This window comes from Polistes dominula, unplaced genomic scaffold (genome assembly GCF_049000335.1).
Source record: "Polistes dominula isolate Pdom_NZ unplaced genomic scaffold, Pdom_raw_medaka contig_32, whole genome shotgun sequence".
Classification (NCBI taxonomy): Eukaryota; Metazoa; Arthropoda; class Insecta; order Hymenoptera; family Vespidae; genus Polistes; species Polistes dominula.
Window position 1 is genome coordinate 3,929,945 of NW_028300880.1, and position 18,051 is coordinate 3,947,995.

The following is an 18,051-nucleotide window of genomic DNA, read 5'->3' on the forward strand; positions in this document are numbered from 1 at the left end:
CCCATAAAGTACCCATAAAGATGTAACCATAAAGTACCCCTAAAACGGTAGTGTTATTTTTATCTGCCAAAAAATATGGTCTGCATTAAAATGTATGGCATCATTTTTTCTTCATTCATTTACCCAAATACTATTTAAAACAACAATAATCTTTCAAAAAATTGCTTTTTTTTATTAATGTACGATAATTTAAACTTTTGTAAAAATTTAAAAAATTTCATTTTTTGTTTTTCTCTATATTTTTTTTAAAACAGTTTTTTTTTTTAACGGCAATATATAACAATTGTATTTAGCAATATCATGTTAAAAAAAAAGTTGCCGTACAGGGTCAAGTGACTTTACAGCTGTAAAAATCAAATATACGATTAAATTAAGTTAATTGTTGATATACATTCAAATGAACAATAATTTTTAGACGACAATATTTTTAATAGTACTTTTGAATGCCAGATAATGTTTTGAAACCGAGGACATACATTTTCAAATCACTCCACACACCCGGACCACTGAAGGGGGGTGGGTTGCAACCCTCGATTTTTCACCCTTGTCGCATGATTTTTGTACGGCGTTACGGAATAATGAATTAGAAGAGGTATTGAAATTGTATGGAACCGACGTCGTATAAAATCAAATGACCAAATGACTCAGAAAATCGCCGGAAAATCAAAAATTTTTTCCGACTTTGTGGCCCACTATTTTTGTACGGCACTACGTGTTTTCTCATTATTTTCTATGGATCTATCGGTGGTAAAATGCCGTACAAAAATATATGATCAAAAAGTACCCCCTCTACCTCCTATTCTCACCTGCACTCAGTTGGACAGCTTACAAGTGACGGCATAGTGCTGAATGTTATTATCTTATGCTCCTGCATATTTCCAAACAGATTTCCTGGTGGTTCAAATGAGCCATCGATTTTTGCCACGGGTCTGTTAGACCAAGAGCTATCAACATTGTTTTACACATTGTTCAAATGTTATTATGTCATGTATTTCTCCGCGGCGCGTGGTGGGGGTATTATTTCTCCTCTGTCGCGCATCTAACCCTGTGCTGTCAGATCGTGGGTAAATCGTACCCTCTCCCTGTGCCACTGGGATTGCACACAATGAAAGTTATCCATGTCCGTGTGTTCGGGATGTCGAAAGAAGTCGAGTGTAACCGAAGTTGGCGGGCACGCCGGAGTGGCACACTATGAAAGCGACTCGTGTCCGAACATGGACACACGCAATGGATAACTTTCATTGTGTGCAATCCCAGTCGCACAGGGAGAGGGTACGATTTACCCACGATCTGACAGCACAGGTCTAGCGTACCGAAGCGATACACTAGCGCCGCTTCTCCCTATACGGGAACCACACCAGTTAAGTATAATGTAACGTTCGAAAGATTTCAGTTTTATATATGGCGTCCAAGAGTGTACTTTTTATTAATTATAATAAAATTTTATATTATGGAGGGTAGAGGTAAGGAGTAACATCTCTTATGGGGAAAATATGAAAAAGTGTCCAGCGTTTTCTATAAATAATAGTTCAAAAACCTTCCAGAATGGCGCTGGTGTAGACAGAAGGTATGGTATGAATGTAGCAATTGAAAACGAATTGAAGTATGCCGAGTTAAAAAATTTAATATTGTTGGAGACTAAATTAGTTAATTATTTAAAATTTCAACTACTTGCGTAGTACAAAATAATGTAGTAAATATAACCTTAAAGAATTATTATGAGAAAACGTGTAGCTAGAGTGATTTTATTTCGTAAACTGTGAATAGTACGTTTATTGATTTCTTATCATTTAATTTTATGAAAATGTATGTGAATAACAAAATAGTTATGGGTAAAATTTGTCTTGTGAAAAGTTGTCCAAGTGGGCGTAAATCCAAAAACAGAAAAAATGATTCGCCTCAGCCTCTTTCGTATTTCAAACCAACAGTATGTAAATTAATTTTTTTATGAAAAATTTACTTTATAAACCATTACTCATTTTTATCATTTTTTTAATCAATGAAGACATATTTATTTTTTATTTATTTAATTTTACAGAAACCGGCGAGATTATAAAATTGGGAACTTTCGTTGGGCATTGAATTAAAAGCTACTGATTGCATTTGTCATTTCCATTTTAAAGAGGAACAAATAAAAATGTACGAGAAATTTTACATAAAAGGAGAGCTGAAGATTATGCCTACAGGAAGAAAAATGCTTAAAGAAGAAGCTTTACCAACGATCCAGCATTTGTTTATTCCGATACTTGAACATGAGTTTCTTACAAGTATTGTAGATGAACTGGAAAAGCCAAGCTTACATTCAAATAACTCTGAAGACGAACAGCTGTTTCAAATGCAAGAAAACAACATCGAGCCACAGAAAATATTACCATATTAAGATGTTTTTAACAATCTAATAGGTGTTGGTGTTCAAAGTGAACAAGATTTGATAGAACCACCTTTCAGTCAACACGCATCTAAGGATTCGAAGAATCTACAAGAAATCAAAGCTCCAAAATTGCCGCTGTTTTGGCTGTATGTACCCAAGCCCAATAGATTTGTATTTATGCGAATGGATCCAACAACTCAGCAGATCAAAATTCGGTTACGCTTAAACGAGAATATATCTATTACTGTATGTATTAATTAATGTCCGAGTAGATACATCTATTTTTTTTTATAACAATCATTAACTACTATTCTATTTCAGGTTATTTATCCTAACAATGAAAAACTGCCTCTAAACGAGAAAATTAATTCATCAAGTAGTGTCTATGATTACTTGAAATCAGTGGAAAGATGGCCTTTATGCGTTGGCACTCCGATTGACAGTACTAAGTAAAGGTAACTTGTTTTTACATAAGTAAATGTATGAGCTATACTAAGAAGAGGATTTATACGAATTTAATTAAAATAATTACATTAATTTTCAGGTATTGAAAACTTTGTAAAAATGTGATTGTTGGTGATGACACTTATAAAAGAAACCAAGTTAATCCAGGATGTAAATCCTGTCAAATGTTACGGAATCGACTACAGAGTCGAAATTCGACTTCAAATAATTTGGAAACAACTGCTACAAAAAGACGTGCTTCAAATCTGATTAAACAGTGCAAACGTCTTAAAAGAATGGTAAGTTTTGTAAAATACAATTGTTTTTGGTTTGAAGTAGCATTTCATTCTAACCATTATTCAAGATTTATTAATTTAACAATTGAAATCGTTTCTGATTGTACGTTAATCAGTTCTATAATAAATATTGTGTTGAAGAAGTCATAATGCTTACATAATTCAACGAAGAATGACACCAAAGGGTTATAAACTTTAGGTAAGTTACAATTGAACTTTAATATTAATCATATTTTAATATAACTTCGTAAGATTATTACATAAACATAATCTTCAAGCTCAATCAATTATACATTCTCTATTGTGCAATGAATTAAATAATATACTGAATGTTTTTTTTCCTATTTTATTCACGACGTCCAAAATTGTTAACAACTTCGTTGTTTACTTATAGAAAATTCAACTAGTGTGCTATGAAGTCAAATGCTGCACAGTACAAGAAGCAATCATGAAGTTGCCGACAGAATTCCAAAGTAAATTCGTGCTTTGAAGCTGCGAAAAAAAAGGATGCTAAAGGTCGACGATTTACCTTAGAGTGGATATACGAATGTATATTGATTCATTTAAAAAGCAAAACCACGTATCAATTCTTACGTCACAGAAATATTTTACCTCTTCCCTCTATCACTACATTAAATAAATTTATTCGGAAAATTAGCTGTTCTGCTTACGGCATTCAACCTACTACTTTCTTTATCTTAAAAGAAAGATGTGAAACAATGGAGAAAGGAGAAAAACAAGGAGTTATTTTGGTTGACGAGATGAAATTGAGCGAAGGTGTTTCTTTTGATTAACAATCAATGAAATTTTCTGGTTTTGTTAAACCTCGGAAAGCACACCCCGGAGGATTTAAAAAATAAAACGAATAACCATGCTTTAGTCTTCAAATTTGTACCATTTAAAGGCAGATGGGTTCAAACATTGGGTTGCTTTCTCTCACAGAATGCTTGCAAAAGCAAACCATTACATAAACTCATCGTCGAATGTATTATACTGATGGAAAATAGGGGGATCAATGTTGACGTTGTTGTTATGGATGGTGCATCTTGGAATAGAGGTGTATGGAAACTATTTGATGTAGACGAAAATAATATCAGCTATGAACATCCATATGACAGCTTATGGCGACTATGGGTGATATCGGATTTCAACCATTTACTTAAATGCTTTCGAGCTTCGACCTTAGATGATAAACTGCATGAGTTCAAGGTTGAATAGAGTACATTTCTTTATATTAAGAAATTTAACTATGTTATTGTTGTTATCAAAATTATAAATTTTCTAGACTCCTTTTGGGACAGTAAAAAAACGGCATTGGGAAGCACTGTTAGAAGAAGAAAATTATCGTCAGCCAAATTTGAAAATCACTTACAAATAAACACCTGCGCATTATTAACTAAAGAGTTTCCAAGCAATGAACGTTCCTCTTGCTACAGAAGTTTGTATAATATTTTGATATTTATATCTATTAATTAAGAAGAAAATTGACAGTACGATAGATTTTATAGTTTAAATTCCGTTTGTTTTATTATAATATTTTAATTTCGATACTTACAGATATTCGGTCATGAAGTATCTGTTGCCATGGCTCATTATCAATCAACTTGCGACAAATTAAAAGATTCTACTCCGACGCAAAAATTTATTAACCTAGTTTTTAACTTGATCCAAGCGATGTCATCACGTATACCGAGAGATGCTTTGTATGTTAAAGATGATTGCCGTAATAAACAGGTAAGATTGATTATAAAAACAGAAAATAATCAGAAGTTAAAAAATTGTAGCTTTCATTGGAAAAATATCACACGAGAAAGTTTTGGCTCGACGATCATGGCAATAGGTACCACGCTTAAATCGTCAGGTACTCAATGACGAACGTTTATGTGTTATATTAAAAGTAGCTTAGAAAAGTTTATTTTATGGAAATTTTTATAGATGGATTATACATTAGAATGATTTCGGAAATATTTTTTTATATTGCTCAAACGTATGGCTTATTTCGTGTGATAATTTATGTGTTTTTAGCTTTCATAGACAGTGCATAGAATCTTGATAATAGGTGTATCCATAAAATAAAGAAATTGTACATTGGCTTAATGTTTATGTTGTTTTATATTTTTATTGGTTTATAACTGATTAATTTCATCGTTTTCAAATTTTAATACTTATTCTATATAAACGTTTTTCAGGCGATTTTCAAATTCTTACAATTCCTTGAAGATTGGGAAAAGCTTGAGAAGAAAATACCTGTTTCGGGAAGTACCTTATTGGGATTAAAAGTAACCTTACGGGCAACTCTTGAAATTTTAGAAATGCTTAAATTCGAACGTGATTTTAAATATTTAATGACGGCAACTTTATCGCAAGACCCTTTGGAGGTTATTGTACTTTTATGATCATAATATTACAATTTTTGGAAAAATTCGTTCTATTTTCTATTGAATATTTATTTCTTTTATATTTCAGAAATTTTTGTCTGTCATGAGACATTCATGTGGAGGTAAAGATCATCCCGACCCTAAAATGTTTGCTCAAGTATATCGCTTAGCATCTTCCTTCTCCCTGATACGTCCACCAAGAGGGTGCAATGTTTCAAGAAAAGATCTTTTACGGAGTCTAATAGAGGCTAGGGATGTCTTAACTTCATCTGAAAAACAAGGGAAGGATTCATGGCTTGAAAGCATTGACAAAATGTTGGAAAGTTCTCAACCATTAGATGAAAGCTCCTCAATCGACGAGGACCACGATTATAACGAGACCGTAACTAGTGATGCGGTCCAGTCGTACATAGCTGGTTATATAGTTCGCAAATTGAGAAAAATCCTAAAATGTGAAATTTGTTTAGAAGCTATAGAGACGCATGCAAAAGTTGGTAAACAATTACAACGGAATGACGTTATCGATAAAATGGACGTATATGGTGGACTACTTACGAGACTACGATCAAGTAATCAATTATTTGATTTGACGAAGCAATTGGAAAAGTACGTGTTAAGGGCTGTCAGTAAAAACTGTACTAATGTTGAAACAATCAACGAAATAAATGTGGAACTCAGAAAAAAAATCGTTTTTAAAATTGGGTGTTTTCAACATGAAAGTAGTTTAACAACAAAAGTTATAGATATTTATATTGTTATCGAGCCCATTTTTTGGCTAAGTCAGAGAATAAGCGTTACGAAGCAGCAAAAATTAAAACTAAAATGAATCGAAAAGATGCCAAATTATTATCATAAACTCAAGACTTGTGATTTTAAAAAATTTTTAATATTTAATTTATCATTGAAAATGTTTATATTTCATTATGTCTTTTATTGTTGTTAATTCATATTGTTTACTACGTGTTAAGTCCGTCTTATGACTGCTTTCGCATATCGAAATATGCTAATTTACAGAAATAAATTATTTTTTATAGCGAATAACAATGTTTTAATACATCAATTGATTAAATGTTTCTATGATTTATTCTAAAAATTTGTTAGATGCAAAAATTGATTGCTTATAGGGGAAAATTTTTTATTATTGTTTTGCTCTTGATGAACTTTTGTACTCTCATTTTAAACACATTCATTTATTTATTTCTTTATTTTTATTTACTTATGTATTTAGTATAACATATGATTCTTTCTTCTTATTAATATATTTATTTTTTTTGTAATATTCACTAAGTAGACGTTAAAAAATGATACACAAAAAATCATATGTTGTTTCCTACTTTATGAGGATTTTGAAAAGCGCGCTATAACTTAGCGGAAGTTTTTCTTTCCTTGTTTATTTCTCAATCCTACTCTAATAATATTTGGCGCTTCCTTCAAAATTTACCCTAAAGCTACTGTGGCGCCACCATAATTTAATGCATTTCGACGGAAACTTTTTATATACAGAGAGAGAGAGAGAGAGACATGGAGGATAGATACCAGGAGTCCGAACGATATAGGATTTATCAAATTATTTGTGGTAGTCATTTCTTGACCCAGATCATAGTTCTCTTTTTTGCCACTGGCTGCGCAAGTATTCAGAACGTACCGATACTATTATTATTATTATTACACGTAAATACGGACTGATTAACCTGGCTCGTGACTGTAAAAATAAACTAAATTAAATATAAAATATTAATTTATTTTTTTAGAATTATTTTTATTAAAAAATGGGAAAGTGTTGTGCCGTTTATGGTTGCCTTAGTGGCCGAAAGGCAAGTGAGAATTTAGGAAAAGTGGCTTTATTCAAAGCACCAAAAGTGAGTAACTTCAAAATAATATTAAAAATTTTATGTTAACAAATAATTGATTATTACATTTGTGTAGTTTTTAAATAATATTAATTCCATGTTTCTTAAAATATTTTTTTTCAGAGCTGTCAATAGAGCAACAAGACTTCCCGCGTAAGTATTTAAACGAGTACTCTGTGAAAAGCAGCGCGCCTTACCGGCAACATATCTGTCCCCTAAATTGATACCGTTCTTTCAACATTACGTTCAGACTCCTGGTATCTATCCTCCGTGTACATAGATGTTTCTTCTTACCTCTACCCTCCATATTTTATATGTTCTCGTTGGTAAATTCACCCCGTTTTCCAATATCAGAGCATAATGCGACTCAGTGTCGCACAATGCCGCATTGTGCTAATGCTTAATTGGAACATGAATTAGTTTTCAAGTGCACCAGCAGAGTGCGCTAAGTTCAGTGTTGAAACAAAAAATATTCATAGACTTAGCAACCTCATTAATGTATAAATAAAGTGGTAAACAATAATAATTGGTCGAAAACTATTTACGGTTATGTTAAGTAATTTGGATTTTGATTATTTCATTAACATTTTTTTAATAAATTTATTTATAGTTTATTTTATTTTTTTTTCATAAATTTATTTATAGTTTTGTATTTTAAAATGAAATTGTATTCACATTTTATGTGTAGAATATAAAAAAAAATAGTCAATGTTTATACCTTCATCCATACTTATATTTATTTTTTAACAGTCTGAATTAACTTTTTATTATTTCCAAAAAACTACGCCGAGAAGTAAGCTTTAAGAATTTTTTCAATAATAAACAATATTACTAACGATAATATACATATAATTTCGATCAATGCCAACTTAAAGAAAAAACACTTGGTTATTTTCTGCTACTGAGTTGGTATCGATTGCAAGCATCACGCGAAAGCAACACTTTTTACAGTGCTCGATTGTGCGATGCGATGCTCTAGTTGAAACATTCAACGTTGAGCATTATGCCGCATAATGCGCTTTAGTGCTGTAATTGGAAAACGGGGTCAGAAAGTGGATATAAACTCTCCAGATAGCCTTTATCCACCGTCCTGGTTTCCCACATATCACTAGGGATCCTATCAAATCACTAGGGATCCTGTAGGATCCCTACCAATCTGTAGCGTTACGACAGAAGGTCGCGCCCTCTAAAGTTACTAGAAGGCTAGGGAACCACGCTAACAAGTAGTGGTCACTAGACTAGAACAGTCTGTGCGTAGCCGTTGAGAAGTGTACAAAAAAGAAAAGCAAGTCGCATCCTTTAAATAAAAATCATAAAATAAAATTCAGTCTAATATTACCTTTACTCTAGAGAAACCCTCTCCAAATCACGGCTCGAAACTGCCACCTGGCGACAGTAAACGCAAACAACAACTTCGTCTATCTCTTTTTTTCTTCTTCTTGTCGCCAACCACGAATTATAACACACGCGCTCTCACAATCGATCTCAAGATGGTTACATATCTTATTGCACCGTCCGCTTCAATCTCGAATGTTGTTTTCTTAAATGAGAATAAAATAGAACAAAATAAATAACAAATACTGTGCCGAGATTTTCGACGTTCCTGACCCAAGATTCTCACCAAAGGTTATTTATGGAAAAACAACATACACCCTAAGAAGAAAGTATGTTACGTTCATTGTGTGTAAATGTGAAGAACAAGAAGAAGATAAAGATAAATAAAAGAAAATAAGTAAATAAGTTTGTTCGTGAGAATTTAATGATAAACTGCATCGTTTTGCGTATAAAGAGACTGATGAAGAAAAAGTAGATTGGACCAGTATAATAACCAAAGTGATGAAATCAGGTACTTATCATGTAAGTTTAAAAGAGTACTTTTGTATATTATTGCTAACAATGTTTATATTTAATTTTATTTCCAATCAATTATTTTATTTTTATCAATTTTATTTTAAAATCTTATTCATAAGTACCGATATATTTAGACCGAAAAGTTACTGTTTTCGAAATGACAACTTCTTTAGAATCAGGGTGATATGATATAAAACAGAATGTAACAAAAAATGACCAGAAGATCCATAAAATACATGAATGATATAAACCTGTAATAAATAAAAAAATCATGTATGCAGATCACACACGTAAGAAGTGAAACCTTCAAAAAAGCAAGTTTCGAGAGAATGAGACGAATGCATAGTATCAGAAGTAGGATATAATTTATTATATAATATAACTATAATATTACCTTTCTATATTTCTACAGTAAGTTATATTATTTTTATTGAAAATATAAAATCAAGTATAGTGTATTTTTTTTTACAGAACGTGTCAAGTTTCTTCTATTTAGGAATGTTTTTATTTTTTTTTTAATTTTCTGAGTTTTTATTCCAACATCTTTATTTCAACCGTTCACTACAATACATTTTTCTACACTCTGTTCTAACATCCGTATTTTTTTCCATTCATTACACCATATTTATTCACACTGTCTTATATCAACCTTTATGATATCACCCTTGTCCTAAAGCACACATGCACAACACTCACATATTTTCTTCTTTCTTCAGAGTAATAAAGGATTATATTTCTTATACTTTCACCTAAATAGAAAAACATCTTCATTTATCCTAGAGTATCTATTTACACTTATAAGAAGATCGTTTTTACCTTTTATAAAACCATGTTTTCTCCATTTTCTCTTAATATGTAAGAAACGTATTTATCCTATTCTCAAAATAGCAACTTAAAAACTAACTACAAAAAAACCATTGGCATACATATCTAACGTATACATGACGCAATAACTTTACTTAATACAGTAGAACCTGTTTTTGTGCGGAAATTTGATAAATTCTTACATATAATGAACAACTTTGTACGATATATTAAATAAAATTTTTTTTATGCAGCGGAGAGGGACCGCATGAAAAAAGTCACACTTAGAAAATACATCAATTATTTACTAAATAAAGCAGAAAATGCTTCTCAACAAATTAAATAAGTAAATTAGACCTGGAAATATTTTAAAAACACTTAATTTTTATATATATAATAATACTATATTTATTATTTAATTTATAATTATTTATTTTATTATTTGTTTAATAATGTCGATTTCTTAATAAAATTTACAACATTAGTACACAAAAAAAATTAGATACCCTATAACACAAATACACTTTTTTTTTAAATTTTATTCCTTATAAATTTAATTTAAAATATTTTAGTAAAAGATAAAAAAAAATGAAAATTATTAGGCTTACTTTATATTAGCGAAAAATATAGAATTAGAAAGAAAAAATATCTTCAAAAAGGTAGACAAACTTAATTCTATGTAAATATCAGAATAGATAAAAAAAGAAAAGATGGGTGCCTTCTGAGACACACATCGCGGCTATTGTAGGATACTACATTACTACAGCTAAAGAAATACAGATCTAATTGAAATTTCAATTCGCGTTCATTCGCGAGCGGTTAGCTATCTGCGGCAAGGCAAATGAAGCTATCTGCAAAAGCTCAATGAATATTCTCATGAACTACTACAAGTGTGCCAAATTTCGAAAAATCGGAGGGAGGACGATCGTGACTTCTACTTGTAAGATAATTGCAGGGTATATTTATTATAATATCGTTATCATATATACCAAAGGGCACCGGTATGATTTTGAGGTGGGAGTAGCTGACAAAAACTACCACTTCCCAAATTCTAGCAGTTAAGATAAAATGCCGAATGCGATAGCCATAGATAGAAACAAAAATTGTAGAATGTTTGTCGACGAAAAGATACGCGGTCCTAACCTAAGTAAATATAATATATTTTTCGTAACTCAGGTAGATGATTTTTCTGTGAATTTCAGATATCTTTGTCATGAGTTAGCACACATAAGAATTTTTTGTTGTTGCAACTATACGTTTAGATCAGTGGTTCCCAAACTTTTTTGTCCTATTGCCTCCTTTTCTGAAAAAATATTGCTTATCGTCCCCTTGAAAATTATATTTCTTAATTTTTGTGACCCTTTGTGATAGAGATAGTTAATGTTAGCTAACATCATCCTAAGATCATGCTGGTGGCCTTTCATATATAGGGTAACAATGTTATAATAATTAAATCCTACAATTATCTTACTTTTGAAACTATGCATTCGTCTCATTTTCTCTAAACTTAGTTTTTTGAAGTTCTCACTTCTAACACGTGTTATTTCATAGAGAACCCAGAACTTGTATTTTTAAGACGTTTATGAAACTTTATGAATTTATATGTGTCCGTTAAAGTTATAACCCGTACATACAGTGTATGGTAATTAGATTCCAAGGTACAGTCGTTTTTGAGAATATTAGGGTTAAAGATTTACTAGGATTCTTATATACTATTACTTTAAATCTTACATCTTAGTAGTAGTACAGTTGTAGTATAACACGTATCGAACAAAACTCGTAACCGATAAATACCCGGATTAAGTCTCATCGGGTTAACTTCTTATTTTTATTTTTTATTTTTGAAGTGAAAACTTCTTTAGACTAGGGAGTGATTTAAAAAAAATGAAACAAGCTGTTGGGGACGCTCCGGAGTGTAACGGAGCGGCGGGCGGCGATGTAACGGCCACGATACTAAACAAGAAAAGAAAAAGAGACAAACATATAGGATTAAGCCTGCGAGAGAATGAGACGAAATATAGCTATACAATTTTTCCTATTCTCGGTCTCCTCTTTATGCTATGCTTCGTAGTTATCGCTCCTGGTTGTATATGTGTGCGTTTGTGTGCGATTGCATACTACAAAGTGTGGACACATATTATTTCGATACTATACCTGTTTGTAGGTAGAAGCGATGGAAGGGTAGAAGAATAAACAGAGATAAGCACGTAGGTAAGCGATAAAAGGAAAAGGTACAAACGAACCGACGGTCGAAATAAAGAAAGAAGGGGTGCAGTCAGTATTTCTAAGTGTAAAAGTGTGTAAGTCTATGTGAGTCTGGAAAGTATATATACGTGTCATTTAATTTCTATTGAAGTGGAAACTTCTTTAGAATGGGAGTGATCTGAAAAGTAAATAAACGCGGTCGGTCAGGAACGGAGCTATGAAACGGCTGCTATACTAAATAATGAGAGAAAAAGAGACAAACATATAGGATTGAGCCTGTGAGAGAATGAGACGGAATATAGCTATACAGTTTTTCCTATTCTCGGTCTCCTCTATATGCTCTGCTTCGTAGTTATCGCTCCTGGTTGTATATATGTGTGTTCGTGTACAACTGCATACTACGAAGCGTGGACACGTATTCTTTCGATATTCGAAATGTTTGTAGGTACGAGCCATAGAAAGGTAAAAGAATAAACAGAGATAAGCACGTAGGTATGCGACAAAAGTATAAGGTCCAAACGAACCGACGGTCGAAATAAAGAAAGAAGGTGCGTGGTCTGTTTTTTTTTTACCAAAAACGTGTCATTTCTTTTCTATTTAAAAATGTTTCTATTATATTGAAAAATTTATATTAAATTATTTATTTCGCAAATATTATAATTAACAATTATGAAATATATAGAATATAATATTTGTATTGTCTGCAATATTTTACAAAAAAAAAAAAAAATGATTATCAGATACATCAGAGAAAAAGAATTAGACAACATTGTAGAATATTTTTCTTATAAATATCCAAAGACATGTTTTTTAATTATAATGTTTGCGTATTTAGGAAATTTATACTAATTTTTCAATCAAATAAAAAAGCTTTTTAATAGAAGAAACTGGACTCCTGACACAAACCAATATTATTTACTATTATATTTCTAATAAAAATACAATAATATAACTTATTTTAAAAATATAGAAAAAAATCTAGAAAATAAATTTTAAAAAAAATTTTTTAATATTATAAAATAAAACAACGGAAATGATAGATTTTAAAATCGTTGTAATTCAAAACCCGATGAAACGAAAAAGATCCTACCACAATTGATCCCTTCTTTAACAGCATCTACAGTTATCAGTTGCAACACAAAAAGAAATACTTGTGTATGCTAACCTATGATAAAGATATCTCACATTCACAGAAAGTGTGAAAAGTGTAAGAGAAAAAAATTCATTTACCTGAGTTTTAAAAAAATACATATTATATTTACTTGGATTAGGACGGCGTATCTTTCTGTCGACAAATATTATACAATTTTTGTTTCTATCTATGGCTATCGCATTCAGCATTCCATTTTGATGGATAGAATTTTGAAAATATTAGTTTTTGTCAGCTGCCTACAACCCAAGGTCGGTTCCTTATCATGAGAAAAGAAATATAAAAACGGGGAAGGTCTGTTGAAATTCGATCTACATTTATTATCTTTATCATCGATGCGATAATATTTATGCCTATAGTTTTTTTCTATAACGTGCTATACTTTTTCTATTTAAAAATGTTTCTATTTTATTGAAAAATTAGTATTGAATTCTTTATTTCGCAAATATTATAATAAATGATTATGAAGTATATAGAATATGTAATAATTGTATTGCCTGAAATATTAAAAAAAAAAGGATTACCAGATACATCAGAGAAAAAGAATTAGAGAATACTGAGGAATAAATGAGGAGCAGCTGACAAATTCCATTCAAAAGCAAGTAAATTACTGTCACATTTTTATATTGCTTTTTTATAAAATATATTTGATACCTAAAGATAAAATATGTCTATTATATTTGATTTTTATATGTTTTTATGAAAAATATCCAAAAAGATGTACTGACCCATGCATATATGAAAATTATATTATAAATTGTGATATTCGCGTATTTAAGAAACATATACTAATTTTTCAATAAAATAAAAACATTTTTAAGATATTGAACGCCCAGCGTGAATCGGTGGAGCTTACCACGGGGCCTAAATTTGAGACTCGTAGTGTACACAGTTCGATAAGCTGAGAGAGCGATACGATTCAATGCATTTTTTAGATTTTTTGTTGTTCAGATCTTTATTTAGACGAGAGTATTTAGAAAGATAAGTTTGTGGTCCAAAGAATAAAGACGAGATATGTTATAAATAATAAGGGTCTCGAAGTGTGGTAGGCTACAGAGTTGAAAAAACATTTCTAGAGAAAATCTTTATTAGATCTTTCATTGCATTTTACCAGAACCTTCGTTCAGTCTAGCAGTATTTTCCATATGTTTTTCGTTCTTTATTTCATCTATCCTAAAATGTTTGTTATATAGCGCAAGAATGTAGATGAAAACAAGAAATAGAAAACCATACTAACAAAAAAAATTTTATACTTAAATTCCAAAAAAAGGATTATTTATTTTGTACTAATTTCTGACGAATCATATTTCCTTTGATAAACATCCTACAATTTTGGTGATTATTTAACCCTATCGCATTCAGCATTCCATTTTTATTTCTTGAATTGTGAAAAGTGCACTTTTTATCAGCTATTCCACCCAGAGACCATACCGGTGACCTTTATTATATATAGTAATAATATTATAATAAATAAATCCTACAATTATCTTACTCTTAAAACTGTTCATTCGTCTCATTCTTTCGAGACTTAGATTTTTGAAGGTTTTACTTCTAACACGTGTGATCTGCACACATGATTTTTTGATTGATATCATATCTATAATTAGGTGCAAATCTATGTAACGGAGATTCCATATTATTACTAGCATGTGGTGTTCGATTATACGCGTACGCCGCAGCGCTTACTCCTAATTCCCACATATTTTCTGGTAATTTTAAATTATACATGTACGATCTAATCTTATTTATTATGGTTTAATTATAACATTCTGCCACTCCGTTATGTGTGAGCGTATCAGGACTAGCGGGTTCGAGTTCTGCTCCTCATTTTTCCAGAACTTCTTTTGTATAACCTCTCATATATTCTAGTCCCTGGTCACATCGTAAACGACAGACCTTTTCATCTCGACCAAGTATATTTCTGGCAGATTTCACAAAAGCCTCAATGCAAGATCCCGCTTCACTTTTATTTTTGATTGGATAAAACATTGCTAAACTAGAATAATCATCTATTACTACGACTATAAAAATGGTAGAATGTTTGTCGGTGGAAAGATATCCTATCTTAACCTAAGTAAATATAATATATTTTTTTTTTAAACTCTGGTAAATGAATTTTTTTTCTTTTAAACTTTTCACACTTTCTGTGAATGTAAGATATCTTTATTATGGGTTAACACACACAAGTATTTCTTTTTGTATTGCAACTAATACCTGAAGATGCTGTAAAAGAAGGGAACAATTGTAGTAGTTTTTCGTTTTCTTTTTCTGTAGAAACTTTTATGTTTCATCGGGTTTTGAATTGCAACGATTTTAAAATCTATTTCTATTTTCGTTGTTTTATTTTATAATATTAAGAATTTTTTTAAAAACATGTCTTTGGATATTTATAAGAAAAATATTCTACAATGTTGTTTAATTTTTTTTCTCTGATGTATCTGATAAACATTTCATTTTTTTGTAAAATATTGCAGACATTACAATTATTATATTCTATATATTTCGTAATTGTTAATTACAATATTTGCAAACTGAATAATTTAATATTAATTTTTTAATAAAATAGAAACAATTTTAAATAGAAAAGAAATACCACGTTTGGTAAAATAAAAACAGACCACGCACCTTCTTTCTTTATTTCGACCGTCGGTTCGTTTGGACCTTATACTTTTGTCGCATACCTACGTGCTTATCTCTGTTTATTCTGTTACCTTTCTATGGCTCGTACTTACAAACATTTCGAGTATCGAAAGAATACGTGTCCAAGCTTTGTAGTATGCAGTTGCGCACAAACACACACATATAAAACCAGGAGCGATAACTACGAAGCATAGCATAAAGAGGAGACCGGGAATAGGAAAAACTGTATAGCTATATTCCGTCTCATTCTCTCGCAGGCTAAATCCTATATGTTTGTCTCTTTTTCTCTCATTATTTAGTATAGCAGCCGTTTCATAGCTTCGTTACATAGCTTCGTTACATAGTTTCGTTACATAGCTTCGTTTCATAGCTGCGTTTCCGTTTATTTATTTTTCAGATCACTCCCATTCTAAAGAAGTTTTCACTTAAAAAAAAAAAAAAAACAGACCACGCACCTTCTTCTATATTTCGACCATCGGTTCGTTTGGACCTTATACTTTTGTCGCATACCTACCTGCTTATCTCTGTCGTAGTATGCAGTCGCACACGAACACACACATATACAACCAGGAGCGATAACTACGAAGCATAGCATAAAAAGGAGACCAAAAACAGGAAAACCTGTATAGCTATAGTTCGTCTCATTCTCTCGCAGGCTTAATTCTATATGTTTGTCTCTTTTTCTCTCATTCTAGTTCTTTCAGATCACTCCAATTCTAAAGAAGTTTTCACTTCAATAATTCTTTAAGGTTATATTTACTACATTATTACTTAACTCGGCATACTTCAATTCGTTTACTATTGCTACATTCATACCATACCTTCTGTCTGCACCAGCGCCATTCTGGAAGGTTTTTGAACTATTATTTATAGAAAACGCTGGACACTTTTTCACATTTTCTTTTATAAGAGATGTTACTCCTTACCTCTTTCCTCCATGGTAAATGCTTCGTAATTTGCAATCGCACACAAGCACACATATGTCCAACTCTTAGTAGCCAAGAGTGGGATGGCTACAAAGCTACGAAACACCACATAAAGGACCGAGAATAGAAAAAACTATACTATATTCTATCTCATACTCTCGCAGGCTAAATCCTATAGATGTACATATGTTGATCTCTTTTTCTTTTTTTTGCTCGACGAAACGCATCCGTTCGTCCCATCCAGTACTGTACTTTTTGAAGTGAAAACTTCTTTAGAATGGGAGTGATCTGAAAAGTAAATAAACGGAAACGGAGCTATGAAACGGCTGCTATACTAAATAACGAGAGAAAAAGAGACAAACATATAGGATTGAGACTGCGAGAGAATGAGACGGAATATAGCTATACAGTTTTTCCTATTCCCAGTCTCCTCTTTATGCTATGCTTCGTAGTTATCGCTCCTGGTTGTATATGTGTGCGTTTGTGTGCGACTGCATACTACAAAGCGTGGACACGTATTCTTTCGATACTCGAAATGTTCGTTGGTACGAGCGATAGAAGGGTAGAAGAATAAACAGAGATAAGCACGTAGGTATACGACAAAAGTATAAGGTCTAAACCAACCGACGGTCGAAATAAAGAAAGAAGGTGCGTGGTCTGTTTTTATTTTACCAAACGTGTCATTTCTTTTCTATTTAAAAAAAAATGTTTCTATTTTATTGAAAAGTTAATATTAAATTATTTATTTCGCAAATATTATAATTAACAATTATGAAATATATAGAATATAATATTTGTATTGTCAGCAATATTTTACACAAAAATTAAATGATTATCAGATACATTAGAGAAAATGAATTAAAGAACACTGTAGAATATATTAGGAGCAGCTGACAAATTCCATTCAAAAGCAAGTAAATTACTCTTATATTTTTATTTTGCTTCTTTATGAAATATATTTGATGCATAAAGACAAAATATGTCCATTAAATTTGATTTTTATATGTTTTTATGAAAAATATCCAAATAGATGTACTGACCCATGCATATATGAAAATTATATTATAAATTGTGATATTTGCGTATTTAAGAAACATATACTAATTTTTCAATAAAATAAAAACATTTTTAAGATA

The 18,051-nt window shown here is 31.2% G+C and overlaps 2 protein-coding genes across 18 annotated transcripts in view; both read left to right on the plus strand.

Moving 5' to 3' along the window:
• Window positions 1-806: 806 nt before the first annotated feature.
• Window positions 807-6,530, plus strand: LOC149033590 (uncharacterized). Of its 4 annotated transcripts, none has more exons than XM_089176106.1 (10): window positions 1,594-1,927; window positions 2,039-2,617; window positions 2,693-2,826; window positions 2,916-3,114; window positions 3,180-3,310; window positions 3,506-4,320; window positions 4,397-4,549; window positions 4,669-4,845; window positions 5,301-5,489; window positions 5,578-6,530. In XM_089176106.1, exons 7-10 carry the CDS (start codon window positions 4,526-4,528, stop codon window positions 6,313-6,315), a joined length of 1,128 nt encoding a protein of 375 aa, XP_089032232.1. In that variant the 5' UTR covers window positions 1,594-1,927; window positions 2,039-2,617; window positions 2,693-2,826; window positions 2,916-3,114; window positions 3,180-3,310; window positions 3,506-4,320; window positions 4,397-4,525; the 3' UTR covers window positions 6,316-6,530. The 4 variants fall into 4 exon arrangements, with proteins under 4 accessions (XP_089032248.1, XP_089032232.1, XP_089032235.1 ...); XM_089176109.1 differs by having other exon boundaries at window positions 3,228-3,310; XM_089176111.1 differs by having other exon boundaries at window positions 3,253-3,310.
• A 2,076-nt stretch (window positions 6,531-8,606) lies between these two features.
• Window positions 8,607-18,051, plus strand: part of LOC107073267 (uncharacterized) — a 37,220-nt gene continuing 27,775 nt past the window's right edge. For 6 of the 14 annotated variants that reach the window (XM_015333838.2, XM_089176169.1, XM_089176174.1 and 3 more), the window contains exon 1: window positions 8,608-9,196. The gene's annotated coding sequence lies outside the window, so the exon portion shown is untranslated. Of the gene's footprint in view, window positions 9,197-18,051 lie in introns of all 14 variants that reach the window. The other 8 variants (XM_089176187.1, XM_089176191.1, XM_089176186.1 and 5 more) reach the window with 4 other exon arrangements.